Raw genomic sequence first — 20,000 nt, 5'->3', positions numbered from 1 at the left:
ACACACACACATGAACACTACACACACATGAACACTACACACACACACACATGAACACTACACACACACACATGAACACACATGAACACGACACACACATGAACACTACACACACACACACACATGAACACACATGAACACGACACACACATGAACACTACACACACACACACACATGAACACACATGAACACGACACACACATGAACACTACACACACATGAACACACATGAACACTACACACACATGAACACTACACACACACACACATGAACACACATGAACACTACACACACATGAACACTACACACACATGAACACTACACACACATGAACACACATGAACACTACACACACATGAACACTACACACACATGAACACTACACACACACACACATGAACACACATGAACACTACACACACATGAACACTACACACACACACACGAACACTACACACACACACATGAACACTACACACACACACACACACACACACACACACACACATGAACACTACACACACACGAACACACACACACACATGAACACTACACACACACACATGAACACTACACACACACACACACACACACGAACACTACACACACACACATGAACACTACACACACACACACACACACGAACACTACACACACACACATGAACACTACACACACACACACACACGAACACGAACACACACACACATGAACACTACACACACACGAACACACACACACACACACACACATGAACACTACACACACACACACACACACGAACACTACACACACACACATGAACACTACACACACACACACACACGAACACTACACACACACACATGAACACTACACACACACACATGAACACTACACACACATGAACACTACACACACACACACGAACACTACACACACACACACACACACGAACACTACACACACACGAACACTACACACACACACATGAACACTACACACACATGAACACTACACACACACACACACGAACACTACACACACATGAACACTACACACACACACACACACACACATGAACACTACACACACATGAACACTACACACACACACACATGAACACTACACACACACACATGAACACACATGAACACGACACACACATGAACACTACACACACACACACACATGAACACACATGAACACGACACACACATGAACACTACACACACATGAACACTACACACACACACACATGAACACTACACACACACACACACATGAACACACATGAACACGACACACACATGAACACTACACACACACACACACATGAACACACATGAACACGACACACACATGAACACTACACACACTGCACACACATGAACACTACACACACATGAACACTACACACACATGAACACTACACACACATGAACACTACACACACACACACATGAACACACATGAACACTACACACACATGAACACTACACACACACACATGAACACTACACACACACACACACACACACACACACACACATGAACACTACACACACACGAACACACACACACACATGAACACTACACACACACACATGAACACTACACACACACGAACACACACACACATGAACACTACACACACACACACACACACACGAACACTACACACACACACATGAACACTACACACACACACATGAACACTACACACACACACATGAACACTACACACACACACACGAACACGAACACACATGAACACTACACACACACACACACACACGAACACTACACACACACACATGAACACTACACACACACACACACACACACACGAACACTACACACACACACATGAACACTACACACACACACACACACACGAACACTACACACACACACATGAACACTACACACACACACATGAACACTACACACACACACACGAACACGAACACACATGAACACTACACACACACACATGAACACTACACACACACACATGAACACTACACACACACGAACACGAACACACATGAACACTACACACACACACACACACACACGAACACTACACACACACACATGAACACTACACACACACACACACACACGAACACTACACACACACACATGAACACTACACACACGAACACGAACACACATGAACACTACACACACACACACACACACACGAACACTACACACACATACATGAACACTACACACACACACACACACACACGAACACTACACACACACACACGAACACTACACACACACACATGAACACTACACACACACACACACACACGAACACGAACACACATGAACACTACACACACACACACACGAACACTACACACACACACATGAACACTACACACACACGAACACGAACACACACACACATGAACACTACACACACACACATGAACACTACACACACACGAACACACACACACATGAACACTACACACACACACACACACGAACACTACACACACACACATGAACACTACACACACACACATGAACACTACACACACATGAACACTACACACACACACACACACATGAACACTACACACACATGAACACTACACACACACACACGAACACTACACACACACGAACACTACACACACACGAACACTACACACACACACACACACATGAACACTACACACACATGAACACTACACACACACGAACACTACACACACATGAACACTACACACACACACACACACACATGAACACTACACACACATGAACACTACACACACACACACATGAACACGACACACACATGAACACTACACACACACACACACATGAACACACATGAACACGACACACACATGAACACTACACACACATGAACACACATGAACACTACACACACACACACATGAACACGACACACACATGAACACTACACACACACACACACATGAACACACATGAACACGACACACACACTGCACACACATGAACACTACACACACACACACATGAACACACATGAACACTACACACACATGAACACTACACACACATGAACACTACACACACACACACATGAACACACATGAACACTACACACACATGAACACTACACACACACGAACACTACACACACATGAACACTACACACACACACACATGAACACTACACACACATGAACACTACACACACATGAACACTACACACACACACACACGAACACTACACACACATGAACACTACACACACATGAATACTACACACACACACACATGAACACGACACACACATGAACACTACACACACACACACACATGAATACTACACACACACACACATGAACACGACACACACATGAACACTACACACACATGAACACTACACACACACACACATGAACACACATGAACACTACACACACATGAACACTACACACACACGAACACTACACACACATGAACACTACACACACACACACATGAACACTACACACACATGAACACTACACACACATGAACACTACACACACACACACACGAACACTACACACACATGAACACTACACACACATGAATACTACACACACACACACATGAACACGACACACACATGAACACTACACACACATGAACACACATGAACACTACACACACACACATGAACACGACACACACATGAACACTACACACACACACACATGAACACACATGAACACTACACACACACTGCACACACATGAACACTACACACACATGAACACACATGAACACTACACACACATGAACACTACACACACACACACGAACACACATGAACACTACACACACATGAACACTACACACACATGAACACTACACACACACACACACATGAACACACATGAACACTACACACACATGAACACTACACACACACGAACACTACACACACACACACACACATGAACACTACACACACACGAACACTACACACACACACACATGAACACTACACACACACACACACACACACACACACACACACACACACATGAACACTACACACACACGAACACACACACACACATGAACACTACACACACACACGAACACTACACACACACACACACACGAACACTACACTACACACACACACACGAACACTACACACACACACATGAACACTACACACACACACACACACACGAACACGAACACACACACACATGAACACTACACACACACGAACACACACACACACATGAACACTACACACACACACACATGAACACTACACACACACACACACACACGAACACTACACACACACACACGAACACTACACACACACACACACACAAACACTACACACACACACATGAACACTACACACACACACACACACACGAACACGAACACACATGAACACACACACACACACGAACACTACACACACACACATGAACACTACACACACACACATGAACACTACACACACACGAACACGAACACACACACACATGAACACTACACACACACACACATGAACACTACACACACACACACACATGAACACTACACACACACACACACACATGAACACTCTACACACACACATACGAACACGAACACACATGAACACTACACACACATGAACACTACACACACACACATGAACACTACACACACACACACGAACACTACACACACACGAACACTACACACACACACACACACACACACGAACACTACACACACACGAACACTACACACACACACACACATGAACACTACACACACATGAACACTACACACACACACACACGAACACTACACACACATGAACACTACACACACATGAACACTACACACACACACACATGAACACTACACACACACACATGAACACACATGAACACGACACACACATGAACACTACACACACACACACGAACACACATGAACACGACACACACATGAACACTAAACACACACACACACACATGAACACGACACACACATGAACACTACACACACATGAACACACATGAACACTACACACACATGAACACACATGAACACTACACACACATGAACACTACACACACATGAACACACATGAACACTACACACACATGAACACTAAACACACACACACACACATGAACACGACACACACATGAACACTACACACACATGAACACACATGAACACGACACACACATGAACACTACACACACATGAACACACATGAACACTACACACACATGAACACTACACACACACACACATGAACACACATGAACACTACACACACACACACATGAACACACATGAACACTACACACACACACACATGAACACACATGAACACTACACACACATGAACACTACACACACACACACATGAACACACATGAACACTACACACACATGAACACTACACACACACACACGAACACTACACACACACACACACATGAACACCACACACACACACACACACACACACACACACACACACACACACATGAACACTACACACACACGAACACACACACACACATGAACACTACACACACACACATGAACACTACACACACACACACACACACGAACACTACACACACACACATGAACACTACACACACACACACACACGAACACTACACACACACATGAACACTACACACACACACACACACACACACGAACACGAACACACATGAACACTACACACACACACACACGAACACTACACACACACACATGAACACTACACACACACACATGAACACTACACACACACACACACGAACACTACACACACACACATGAACACTACACACACACACACACACGAACACGAACACACACACACATGAACACTACACACACACACATGAACACTACACACACACACATGAACACTACACACACACGAACACGAACACACACACACATGAACACTACACACACACACACATGAACACTACACACACACACACACACACGAACACTACACACACACACATGAACACTACACACACACACACACACATGAACACTCTACACACACACATGAACACTACACACACATGAACACTACACACACATGAACACTACACACACACACACACGAACACTACACACACATGAACACTACACACACATGAATACTACACACACACACACATGAACACGACACACACATGAACACTACACACACATGAACACACATGAACACTACACACACACACATGAACACGACACACACATGAACACTACACACACACACACATGAACACACATGAACACTACACACACACTGCACACACATGAACACTACACACACATGAACACACATGAACACTACACACACATGAACACTACACACACACACACGAACACACATGAACACTACACACACATGAACACTACACACACATGAACACTACACACACACACACACATGAACACACATGAACACTACACACACATGAACACTACACACACACGAACACTACACACACACACACACACATGAACACTACACACACACGAACACTACACACACACACACATGAACACTACACACACACACACACACACACACACACACACACACACACATGAACACTACACACACACGAACACACACACACACATGAACACTACACACACACACGAACACTACACACACACACACACACGAACACTACACTACACACACACACACGAACACTACACACACACACATGAACACTACACACACACACACACACACGAACACGAACACACACACACATGAACACTACACACACACGAACACACACACACACATGAACACTACACACACACACACATGAACACTACACACACACACACACACACGAACACTACACACACACACACGAACACTACACACACACACACACACAAACACTACACACACACACATGAACACTACACACACACACACACACACGAACACGAACACACATGAACACACACACACACACGAACACTACACACACACACATGAACACTACACACACACACATGAACACTACACACACACGAACACGAACACACACACACATGAACACTACACACACACACACATGAACACTACACACACACACACACATGAACACTACACACACACACACACACATGAACACTCTACACACACACATACGAACACGAACACACATGAACACTACACACACATGAACACTACACACACACACATGAACACTACACACACACACACGAACACTACACACACACGAACACTACACACACACACACACACACACACGAACACTACACACACACGAACACTACACACACACACACACATGAACACTACACACACATGAACACTACACACACACACACACGAACACTACACACACATGAACACTACACACACATGAACACTACACACACACACACATGAACACTACACACACACACATGAACACACATGAACACGACACACACATGAACACTACACACACACACACGAACACACATGAACACGACACACACATGAACACTAAACACACACACACACACATGAACACGACACACACATGAACACTACACACACATGAACACACATGAACACTACACACACATGAACACACATGAACACTACACACACATGAACACTACACACACATGAACACACATGAACACTACACACACATGAACACTAAACACACACACACACACATGAACACGACACACACATGAACACTACACACACATGAACACACATGAACACGACACACACATGAACACTACACACACATGAACACACATGAACACTACACACACATGAACACTACACACACACACACATGAACACACATGAACACTACACACACACACACATGAACACACATGAACACTACACACACACACACATGAACACACATGAACACTACACACACATGAACACTACACACACACACACATGAACACACATGAACACTACACACACATGAACACTACACACACACACACGAACACTACACACACACACACACATGAACACCACACACACACACACACACACACACACACACACACACACATGAACACTACACACACACGAACACACACACACACATGAACACTACACACACACACATGAACACTACACACACACACACACACACGAACACTACACACACACACATGAACACTACACACACACACACACACGAACACTACACACACACATGAACACTACACACACACACACACACACACACGAACACGAACACACATGAACACTACACACACACACACACGAACACTACACACACACACATGAACACTACACACACACACATGAACACTACACACACACACACACGAACACTACACACACACACATGAACACTACACACACACACACACACGAACACGAACACACACACACATGAACACTACACACACACACATGAACACTACACACACACACATGAACACTACACACACACGAACACGAACACACACACACATGAACACTACACACACACACACATGAACACTACACACACACACACACACACGAACACTACACACACACACATGAACACTACACACACACACACACACATGAACACTCTACACACACACATACGAACACGAACACACATGAACACTACACACACATGAACACTACACACACACACATGAACACTACACACACACACATGAACACTACACACACACACATGAACACTACACACACACACATGAACACTACACACACACGAACACACATGAACACTACACACACACATTACACACACACACACACACACACACACAGGCAGCCCCTCTGATTGGCCGTTGCTAGGTAACAGTCCTGCCAGCTGGTTGAGAGTCAGCAGCAGGTGTATTCTCACCGTAGGTGATGAGCAGCAGGACGAAGGCTTTGTTCTTCATCAGGTTGATGATGGACTGCCGGTAGGAGTAGTCTTCGGGGGGGGAGCCCGGCAGCACCGCCTGGGCCTGGCTGGGGGGGAGGGGGGGTCGGTCCGTTACGACTGGAGAAAGGAGAACAGAGGAGTCGGTCTCCTTCTCCTGCTCCCGTACAGCCCCAGAGATTCTCTAATCTAATCCGTCTCCTTCCTTAATCCCAAACTCCTGATCCACCCTGTCAATGGAGGACATTTCTATTCTTCTGAGGACACACAGGTTGCAGTCAACACGAGTCTGAGGACACTGAACCAGCAACCCTAGCAACCCTAGCAACCCCAGCAACCCCAGCAACCCTAGCAACCCCAGCAACCCTAGCAACCCCAGCAACCCTAGCAACCCCAGCAACCTTAGTAACCCCAGCAACCCTAGCAAGCCTAGCAACCGCAGCAAGCCTAGCAACCGCAGCAACCCTAGCAACCCTAGCAACCCCAGCAACCCTAGCAACCCTAGCAACCCCAGCAACCCTAGCAACCCCAGCAACCCTAGCAACCCTAGCAACCCCAGCAACCCTAGCAACCCTAGCAACCCCAGCAACCCTAGCAACCCCAGCAACCCTAGCAACCCTAGCAACCCTAGCAACCCTAGCACCCCATGCAACCCCAGCAAGCCTAGCAACCCTAGCAACACTAGCAACCCCAGCAACCACAGCAACCCTAGCAACCCCAGCAACCCTAGCAACCCATGCAACCCCAGCAACCCTAGCAACCCCAGCAACCCTAGCAACCCCAGCAACACTAGCAACCCCAGCAACACAAGTAACCCCAGCAAGCCTAGCAACCCTAGCAACCCTAGCAACACTAGCAACCCTAGCAACACTAGCAACCCCAGCAACACTAGCAACCCCAGCAACACTAGCAACCCCAGCAACACAAGTAACCCCAGCAACCCTAGCAACCCCAGCAACCCTAGCAACACTAGCAACCCTAGCAACACTAGCAACCCTAGCAACACTAGCAACCCCAGCAACACTAGCAACCCCAGCAACACTAGCAACACGAGCAACCCCAGCAAGCCTAGCAACCCCAGCAACACTAGCAACCCCAGCAACCCCAGCAACACAAGCAACCCCAGCAAGCCTGGCAACACTAGCAACCCTGGCAACACTAGCAACCCCAGCAAGCCCAGCAACCCTGGCAACACTAGCAACCCCGGCAACCCTAGCAACCCCAGCAACCCTCGCAACACTAGCAACCCCAGCAACCTTAGCAACACTGGCAACCCCAGCAACACTGGCAACCCCAGCAACACTAGCAACCCCAGCAACACTAGCAACACAAGCAACCCAGCAACCCAAGCAACCCCAGCAACCCTAGCAACCCCAGCAACCCAGCAACCCAGCAACCTAGCAACCCCAGCGTGTGTCTGTGTTGGTTACCGATCACCGTGAGGACGAAGAGGACCGTGGAGACAGCAGCTGTTCCGTAGAACATGATGCTGATGTTCTGACCCGTCACTTCAACATCTGTCGGCTTGTAGGGAACCAGAACTGGAGGCAACAGGAAGCCGATGGCCGTCCCCAGCTGGAGACACGGACATGGAGACATGGGGGACGCAAGGGGACACGGAGAAACACAGGGGGACACGGGGAGACACGGAGAGACACGGGGGGACGCAGGGGGACCCGGGGAGACACGGACAGACGCGGAGGGGCACGGGGGGACGCAGGGGGACACGGAGAGACACATGGGGACATGGAAAGACACGGAGAGACAGACAGAGAAATATGGTTACTAACAGGACTAGTGTTGTTGTCATGCTGTGTTATTATATCAAACATTTAATGTGTTATTATATCAAACATTTAATGTGTTATTATATCAAACATTTAATGTGTTGTTATATCAAACATTTAATGTGTTATTATATCAAACATTTAATGTGTTATTATATCAAACATTTAATGTGTTATTATATCAAACATTTAATATGTTATTATATCAAACATTTAATGTGTTATTATATCAAACATTTAATATGTTATTATATCAAACATTTAATGTTATTATATCAAACATTTAATGTGTTGTTCTATCAAACATGTAATTTCTGCTCTATTGTGTTCTCTTCTATTGTTTTTAATTACTGCATTCATACATTTTCTATAAATTCAGTTCTACTCTGAATCTGAATTAAAACAGTGAATTATATTCTGTTCTATAAATCGATAGTTTTTCTCTTCATTTAATTCCATGTTATTATATTTATTATAATCGGTTCCTCTCCGTCAAACCGAAAACACTCTGAAACAGCCTGTCAATAATCGGTGGCACGCGCACACACGCTCGAGCGCCTCTCACCTGGTTCCCCAGCACGGCTGCGGCGCACGCGGTGGACACCTCGCGGGGTCCGAACCACACCGAGGCGATGCGGGACGGCAGGCCGAGGATGAACACCTGCGCCACGGAGCAGATGACCTGCGCGGTGACGGTGACTCCGAACAGCTCGGGGCTCACGCTCGCGCACTTCAGACAGGCGCCGGCGCAGTTGAGGCCGGCGCCCAGCAGGGCCGTTAACCGGAGCCCCTTCCGGTCCAGCAGCCAGGTGGCGGGGAAGATGAGCGGCACGTAGGCGACCATGTAGACGATGGAGAGCCAGTTGACCTTGTCGTTGGTCACGTGGTAGTATCCGGTGAACACGTTGGTGATGATGCTGTACTGGATCCACTGGAAGGCGTTCACCAGGGAGTACAGGCTGAACACGGCCAGCACGCAGAACCGGCGCCGGTACAGTCGGGTCTCCAGCTTCTTCCCGTCCTCCTCCTCTCCTCCTCCGTCAGGGAGCATCGCCTCTCGTTCATCCGGCGGCACCTCCTTCTCCTGCTCCGGGTGCCGGATGGTGTCTGCCTCCTCCGCCCCGCCCGCCGGCGCCGCCCCGTACGTCGGATCCTCGCCCCGCTCGGCTGCTCCCTCCAGCCCGGGACTCTTCCCGCCGACCGTGATGGCGTCAGGTGCGCCGGTATCCGCGCGCAGATGCTCCTGCACGAGCTCCCCGGCCACCATGATGCCGGTTCAGTGTCTGCTCGTGTGTTTCCGCCAGCAGAGGAGAGATGATGTCAGATGATCAGCTGAGAGGGCGTTAACGGTCCCGTAAAGAACCGTAAAGAACCGTAAAGAACCAGAACATGAAGCAGGAGACTCCACACTTCCTTAGTATCACTTTAACACGTGCTACTCCTTTTAAAACACCCCTCGTGACCGGCTCCTCCGAGCCCGCGTGCTGCCGACCTCCCTCTATCTTTTGTTCAGCCGACGCTGTCACGCGCCCTTCCGATGCTGATGAGCCAATAGAAGAGCAGCACGAGCCTGTAGTGTCCCGTCGTCATGTAGGTGAGTTTAATCTGTGATGATGCAACAATTAGTGTTAATATTAACCCTCCGTCATCATCATCGAGTTTAATTAATACAATATATTCTCTTCAGTCTGTTAATGAATCATTAAAAATAATAATATGTAATAAGACAACTTTTACCTAATCTTAATTCATACAATTAAATCATCAGATATTTTTGAAATATTCCTGGATATTTCACTGAAGTTTACAGAATCTGTTTATATTTTAGACCTAATTAAAAAAACAGACTATTAAATGAATTTATCTGAGTTTAAGTTGTTAGTTGTTCCTGAATACATCAGAAAATGTAAAACAATGGAATAACTGATCAGACAGATCAATAAAGTCACCTGTTAGCCGACTGCTTCATGGATATTTATATTTGTTATATTTTAACTCTATGTGTTTCATTTCATGCATTTTACTTATTGTCTACATTTTTAAATGTTCCTCTATATGTGACACACTGAAGGTCATTTTATCTGTGACTCACATGGAGCTGCTTTTCTTGTGTGAAAGATTTCATATTTAAATCAAGTTTATTTTTATTATAGTTTGTGACTTTAAATGGTAGTTTTGATAATAAATTCATTTTTAGGTTTTCCTCCAGATCAATGAGAACACAAGAGTCCTTCAGTTGTCAGTCGGTGGATCATGTGACTGTGTGTGTGTGTGTGTGTGTGTGTGTGTGTGAGTGTGTGTGTGTGTGTGTGGGGGGGGGGGGGGGGGGCAGAGAGGATAGAAGAGAGCTCTCACTCTGTCCCTGTTTTCTGGTACCAAGCAGGTAATTAATCTGTTGGACATTTTGTGTTGGTACGATTATAAAACGATATCTTCATCAAACATGTCATTTGTGGTTCGTGTTGGTATTTTGGGTTTTAATAGATCTTGACTCCGGAAGATACTTTTTCAAGATTTTATTTAAATCCAATGAATTAAAGACAGATGTGTTTATTATTTAGCCTGGACAGCTGTTTGTGTGTGTGATGTCCCTCCTGATTGGTGCTGTGCATCGAGATCAGCTGATGGACGGCGTCTCCACACAAAGTCAAGTTTTGATCCTACAGCTTCAAGTCAATTTTGATTAAATTCAGTAACGTGTTTAAAAAGTGGTCTGATAGCTTGTGTTTTAAAATAGGCCATAAATTTAATTTTTTTTAAAAAAGGTCAATTTAATTTAATATAATTAACCTGATGAACAGTAGTCCCCCCAAAAAAGAAATGCAATAAGTGTGTTTTGTAGTGACTCATCCTCCCAAACAAAAGATCTTTGACACGCAGGGCTTCTTGTGGTTCCCTGTTGCCGTGGAAACGAAACGGCATCACAAACTGACCAGGTCTCCTTTGGACGGTTTCTAGAAGGAATATTTCTCCATTATAAAATAAAGGCAGCATGTCGGGGGGGGGCACCCTGCTGCAGCTCAACCTGCGGAGGGAGACGTGGTGTCAGGTGGAGGGGAAGCCCCGGCAGTCCTGGGACCGGCCCGAGAGGAGGCACTACCGGGCTCACCGGCAGACCGGCCCGGTCCTCCGACCCGCTCCGACCGGCACCGAGCTGCAGACGCCCGCCAAGCGGCCACAGAGGAAGCACTTCGAGGAGAGCTGTAAGGAGTTCAGAGTTCAGAGTTCATCAAAGTACTTTCAAAATGTTCCAGTTTTATTATCTGATGACTGTTATCAGTGGAACACATATAAATATGAACATCTGGAACATTTCAGGCAGATCATCTGAACAACATCCTCTCAAATCTTTGGAGATGACTGTAATTCCTGAGTTTAAACTGTGACATCATCTATCAGAAATGATGTCTGATTGTGACAGATTCTCATATTTAATATGTTTAAAAGCAGAACATCCAACTGTCTTCTGTCTGTGATGAATCTTCTCTTCCAGATAAATCTCACCTGGTTTAGACGGCTGCGTCCTCCTGAACACAATCAGCTGACGGTGCAGAAAAACACCGGACCGAGCCGGTTCATTCAGAACCACCACGTTGGACAGGATGACATCACAACACGGAGAACCTGGACTTCTGTTTGTGTCTGTGAACATGAATCTGTTTGTTTGTTTGTGTCTGTGAACATGAATCTGTTTGTTTGTTTGTGTCTGTGAACATGAATCTGTTTGTTTGTTTGTGTCTGTGAACATTAATGTTTGTTTGTGTCTGTGAACATTAATCTGTTTGTTTGTGTCTGAACATGAATCTGTTTGTTTGTTTGTGTCTGTGAACATGAATCTGTTTGTTTGTTTGTGTCTGTGAACATTAATGTTTGTTTGTGTCTGTGAACATTAATGTTTGTTTGTGTCTGAACATGAATCTGTTTGTTTGTGTCTGTGAACATTAATGTTTGTTTGTGTCTGTGAACATTAATGTTTGTTTGTGTCTGTGAACTGTTCCACACTGACTTGTTTAAGAAGTGTCACTCCATCAGTTTTACAGATATTCATAGTTCAGTTATAACTATGAGATGTCTTGAATATTTATCTGGAACCACCTCCTTCATTTCAATCAATACTCCAAAGAGTCGCAACTAAATTCCTTTAAACTCCTAATAAATCCTTGTAGTGCCATTAGTGATGTTTGGGTGAAGATAGTTGACATGCTCGTTAACTAGTTAATGCTCGTTCACTAGTTAAAGAGCATTAATGCTGTTTAACTAGTGAACAACAGTAACAATTCAAACGGAGGTAAAACAGAGACTGAGGACATTTCTTTACTAAACTTGGTGAAATGTGACTTTTAGTACTTTCAATGTATGATTAATGATCAATGAAAGAAACAAGAAATATCTGTCTCACCTCCCCCCCTCCCTGCAGAGGCCTCAGAGACCCCCCCACCACACACACACACACACACACACCGTCAGACTCAGTAAAGTGAAATAATAATAATATGGATGGTGTTGAGATTGTTTGAGTACCTGAGGCTTCATGCTGCCAGACCCCCCCTCCCCCTCCGAATCTGGGAGGAAGGAATTAAAGGTGAAACCATGAATAACAAATAGGATGACCTCCAGCTGGGTGCAGATGTGCAGATCAATGTTTGTGTTCTCACAGTTTCTCTCAGGTCTGTTTTACTAAAGTTTGGCGCTTATTATCTTTAAAGCAGATAATGTATTTATGTATAAATATCATGAACGTATAGTTTTCAGTCAAATAACTCCTCATCAGCCTCCATACTGAACTCTTACTGCACAAACACATGCCACGAAAGTTTAACTGTTTCAGGTGGTGTCTGATTTAATACATACATACATATGTCTACATATATATATCTATGTAGACATATGTGTGTATATATAGATATATGTGTGTATATATCTATATATATACACACATATATCTATATATATATATACATATATAGATATATATGTAGACATATGTGTGTATATATATATACACACATATATACAGTATATATGGGTTTTACTGAGTAAATGATTGTAAAAGTATATAATACGTTTCTGTGTTTGAGACAGTGTGAAGAACAGTGAGGACATGCTGACCTCTTAACACCAATCTTCTCTCTCTCTCACACTTTCACTTTCTCTCTCTCACACACACTCACGCACTCACACACTTTCTCTCTCTCTCTCTCTCTCTCTCTCTCTCTCTCTCTCACACACTTTCTCTCTCTCTCTCTCTCTCTCTCTCACTCACACACACTATGTTATCAGAGGAAGTGTGCTCACCACTCTGGTCCTCTACATCACATCCTCCATAGACAAACAGGATTATGATCTAATATTATATTTCAATAAGTGAAATAAATCAACAGCAGCTGGTTGAGAACATTTGCACCGAGCAGCTGTAACTAGACTGTAAATAACCCACTTAAACACCTGTAGTGTGTTCAATGTGTGCAGCAAGATGTTGGAGATGTTCTACCATCTGTTGTGGCCAGTGAACTGTACTTCGCTGGGGTCTGCTGGGGGGGAGAGGTGGGGGGGGGGGGCAGCATTGGAGCTGGAGACACCAACAGACTTAACAAACTGGTGAAGAAGGCCGGCTCCATCATCGGCTACAAACTGGACAGCCTGGAAAAGGTGGTGGAGAGGAGGACGCTGAACAAACTATTGTCCATATTGGATAATCCTGACCACCCTCTCCACCTGCTGCAGGGACAGAGGAGGACGTTCTCCAAAAGACTCCTCCAGCTGCTGTCACAAGGACAGATACAGGAGATCATTCCAGATACAGGAGATCATTCCTGATACAGGAGATCATTCCTGATACAGGAGATCATTCCAGATACAGGAGATCATTCCAGATACAGGAGATCATTCCTGATGCAGGAGATCATTCCTGATACAGGAGATCATTCCTGATGCAGGAGATCATTCCTGATACAGGAGATCATTCCTGATACAGGAGGTCATTCCTGATACAGGAGATCATTCCTGATGCAGGAGATCATTCCTGATACAGGAGATCATTCCTGATACAGGAGATCATTCCAGATACAGGAGATCATTCCTGATACAGGAGATCATTCCTGATACAAGAGATCATTCCTGATACAGGAGATCATTCCAGATACAGGAGATCATTCCTGATACAGGAGATCATTCCTGATACAGGAGATCATTCCTGATACAAGAGATCATTCCTGATACAGGAGATCATTCCTGTCCACTACAATAAGACTGTACAATAACTCACCTCTGGCAAAATCCATCACACAACAATAACACTGTTGACTGTTTCTTGGTTGTTTGTATATAATATATATAGATATATACTGTACTGTATATACTGTGCATTTTATATTTTATATTTTTTACTGCTATTTTATTGCTTTCTATTATTATCTTATTATCTTATTGCTTCTGTATGCTGCTGTAGCGAAAACATTTCCCCTCGGGGATTAATAAAGTAACTACCTAACCTAACCAAACCTAACCTAACCAAACCTAACCTAACCTAACCTAGTGGACAAACACCATGAACATATGTAAAGATATTCTACAGTCTAGAGAGCCTCTTTCTATTAAACACAAGTTACTTCGAGCTCTTTTAAGGCCTTTACCTCTTCAAACTCACGGGCTGACATATGACAGAGACAGTCAGCGGATCCATACTCCATTAAAAGTCAAAAAATAAGATTGAAGAGACGAAACAATTCCAGAAAATGTGACTTTGTGGCCGTTTTGTTTGTGGTAGCGAAGCTAACCGCTACCTGGAACTGTGCTCTAGAAAGCGTGGTTCCTCTCGGGGTGACTTTAGCAGTCGGACCAGGAAGTGACACAATCAATTCCGGTTTGCGTGCAAAAATCAAAACAAACAGTTGGCGGCAAAGATGGAGTCGGTGGAGAGAGAAACGTTTCGCAGAGAGGACGAGAAGCAGGAATACAGAGTTCAAGTTACCTCGAAGAACAAAGTCATCGAGCAGACCAACAAATACAAAGAGGTTCTAAAGACGGTTCTGGACGGACAGCCGGACGGAACCGAGGAGGCGACGATGGTTCTGCTGCAGGAGCTGCTGGCGGTGGGTCGTTTTTAGGATTGATCCACCAAACCCCATTCAAAAAACAGCCAATTTAACGTCTGGTCATGTTCTGTTCTGATGAAGGTTCTATTACAGTTTATAACGTTAGTTGTTGGAGGAGAACTGAGTTAAATAAGGTAGAACCACACTAGAGACAGTTAACAGAGTTAAATAAGGTAGAACCACACTACAGACAGATAACTGAGTTAAATAAGGTAGAACCACACTAGAGACAGATAACTGAGTTAAATAAGGTAGAACCACACTAGAGACGGAGAACTGAGTTAAATAAGGTAGAACCACACTAGAGACGGAGAACAGAGTTAAATAAGGTAGAACCACACTAGAGACGGAGAACTGAGTTAAATAAGGTAGAACCACACCAGAGACAGATAACTGAGTTAAATAAGGTAGAACCACACTAGAGACAGATAACTGAGTTAAATAAGGTAGAACCACACTAGAGACAGAGAACTGAGTTAAATAAGGTAGAACCACACTAGAGACGGAGAACTGAGTTAAATAAGGTAGAACCACACTAGAGACGGAGAACTGAGTTAAATAAGGTAGAACCACACTAGAGACAGTTAACAGAGTTAAATAAGGTAGAACCACACTAGAGACGGAGAACTGAGTTAAATAAGGTAGAACCACACTAGAGACGGAGAACTGAGTTAAATAAGGTAGAACCACACTAGAGACGGAGAACTGAGTTAAATAAGGTAGAACCACACTAGAGACAGTTAACAGAGTTAAATAAGGTAGAACCACACTACAGACAGATAACTGAGTTAAATAAGGTAGAACCACACTAGAGACAGATAACTGAGTTAAATAAGGTAGAACCACACTAGAGACGGAGAACTGAGTTAAATAAGGTAGAACCACACTAGAGACGGAGAACAGAGTTAAATAAGGTAGAACCACACTAGAGACGGAGAACTGAGTTAAATAAGGTAGAACCACACCAGAGACAGATAACTGAGTTAAATAAGGTAGAACCACACTAGAGACGGAGAACTGAGTTAAATAAGGTAGAACCACACTAGAGACGGAGAACTGAGTTAAATAAGGTAGAACCACACTAGAGACAGTTAACAGAGTTAAATAAGGTAGAACCACACTACAGACAGATAACTGAGTTAAATAAGGTAGAACCACACTAGAGACAGATAACTGAGTTAAATAAGGTAGAACCACACTAGAGACGGAGAACTGAGTTAAATAAGGTAGAACCACACTAGAGACGGAGAACAGAGTTAAATAAGGTAGAACCACACTAGAGACGGAGAACTGAGTTAAATAAGGTAGAACCACACCAGAGACAGATAACTGAGTTAAATAAGGTAGAACCACACTAGAGACGGAGAACTGAGTTAAATAAGGTAGAACCACACTAGAGACAGATAACTGAGTTAAATAAGGTAGAACCACACTAGAGACGGAGAACAGAGTTAAATAAGGTAGAACCACACTAGAGACGGAGAACTGAGTTAAATAAGGTAGAACCACACTAGAGACGGAGAACTGAGTTAAATAAGGTAGAACCACACTAGAGACGGAGAACACAGTTAAATAAGGTAGAACCACACTAGAGACAGTTAACAGAGATAAATAAGGTAGAACCACACTAGAGACGGAGAACAGAGTTAAATAAGGTAGAACCACACTAGAGACAGTTAACTGAGTTAAATAAGGTAGAACCACACTAGAGACGGAGAACAGAGTTAAATAAGGTAGAACCACACTAGAGACAGTTAACAGAGATAAATAAGGTAGAACCACACTAGAGACGGAGAACAGAGTTAAATAAGGTAGAACCACACTAGAGACAGATAACTGAGTTAAATAAGGTAGAACCACACTAGAGACAGATAACTGAGTTAAATAAGGTAGAACCACACTAGAGACGGAGAACAGAGTTAAATAAGGTAGAACCACACTAGAGACAGATAACTGAGTTAAATAAGGTAGAACCACACTAGAGACGGAGAACAGAGTTAAATAAGGTAGAACCACACTAGAGACAGTTAACTGAGTTAAATAAGGTAGAACCACACTAGAGACAGATAACTGAGTTAAATAAGGTAGAACCACACTAGAGACAGATAACTGAGTTAAATAAGGTAGAACCACACTAGAGACAGATAACTGAGTTAAATAAGGTAGAACCACACTAGAGACGGA

At 44.2% G+C, this 20,000-nt stretch overlaps 3 protein-coding genes and 1 long non-coding RNA gene across 4 annotated transcripts in view; 2 read left to right on the top strand and 2 right to left on the bottom strand.

Moving 5' to 3' along the window:
- The window catches only part of flvcr1 (FLVCR choline and heme transporter 1), a 22,486-nt gene extending 10,063 nt beyond the window's left edge, over nt 1-12,423 (bottom strand). Inside the window, exons 1-3 of the mRNA XM_069177454.1 lie at nt 11,288-12,423; nt 10,366-10,510; nt 8,915-9,055 (exon numbers count right to left, since the gene is read on the bottom strand). Of these exons, the coding sequence (XP_069033555.1) occupies nt 8,915-9,055; nt 10,366-10,510; nt 11,288-11,989 (988 nt within the window). The 5' untranslated portion in view covers nt 11,990-12,423. The remainder of the gene's footprint in view (nt 1-8,914; nt 9,056-10,365; nt 10,511-11,287) is intronic.
- A 1,291-nt stretch (nt 12,424-13,714) lies between these two features.
- spata45 (spermatogenesis associated 45) lies at nt 13,715-15,636 on the top strand. The gene is made up of 2 exons (XM_069177458.1): nt 13,715-13,925; nt 14,216-15,636. Exons 1-2 carry the CDS (start codon nt 13,715-13,717, stop codon nt 14,233-14,235), a joined length of 231 nt encoding a protein of 76 aa, XP_069033559.1. The 3' UTR covers nt 14,236-15,636.
- On the bottom strand, nt 13,846-17,527 carry LOC138215356 (uncharacterized). The gene is made up of 3 exons (XR_011179719.1): nt 17,355-17,527; nt 15,244-15,284; nt 13,846-13,923 (listed from the first exon to the last, which is right to left on the bottom strand). It is a non-coding gene; the product is annotated as an uncharacterized lncRNA (long non-coding RNA).
- A 64-nt stretch (nt 17,528-17,591) lies between these two features.
- Nucleotides 17,592-20,000, top strand: part of nsl1 (NSL1 component of MIS12 kinetochore complex) — a 3,910-nt gene continuing 1,501 nt past the window's right edge. Inside the window, exon 1 of the mRNA XM_069177455.1 lies at nt 17,592-17,813. Coding sequence (XP_069033556.1) covers nt 17,625-17,813 — 189 coding nt within the window. The 5' untranslated portion in view covers nt 17,592-17,624. The remainder of the gene's footprint in view (nt 17,814-20,000) is intronic.

The sequence above is a fragment of the Embiotoca jacksoni genome, unplaced genomic scaffold, assembly GCF_022577435.1.
Source record: "Embiotoca jacksoni isolate LCO1_2020_lvr unplaced genomic scaffold, fEmbJac1.0.p SCAF_73, whole genome shotgun sequence".
NCBI lineage: Eukaryota > Metazoa > Chordata > Actinopteri > Embiotocidae > Embiotoca > Embiotoca jacksoni.
This window is presented reverse-complemented; position numbering and strand designations above follow the sequence as displayed.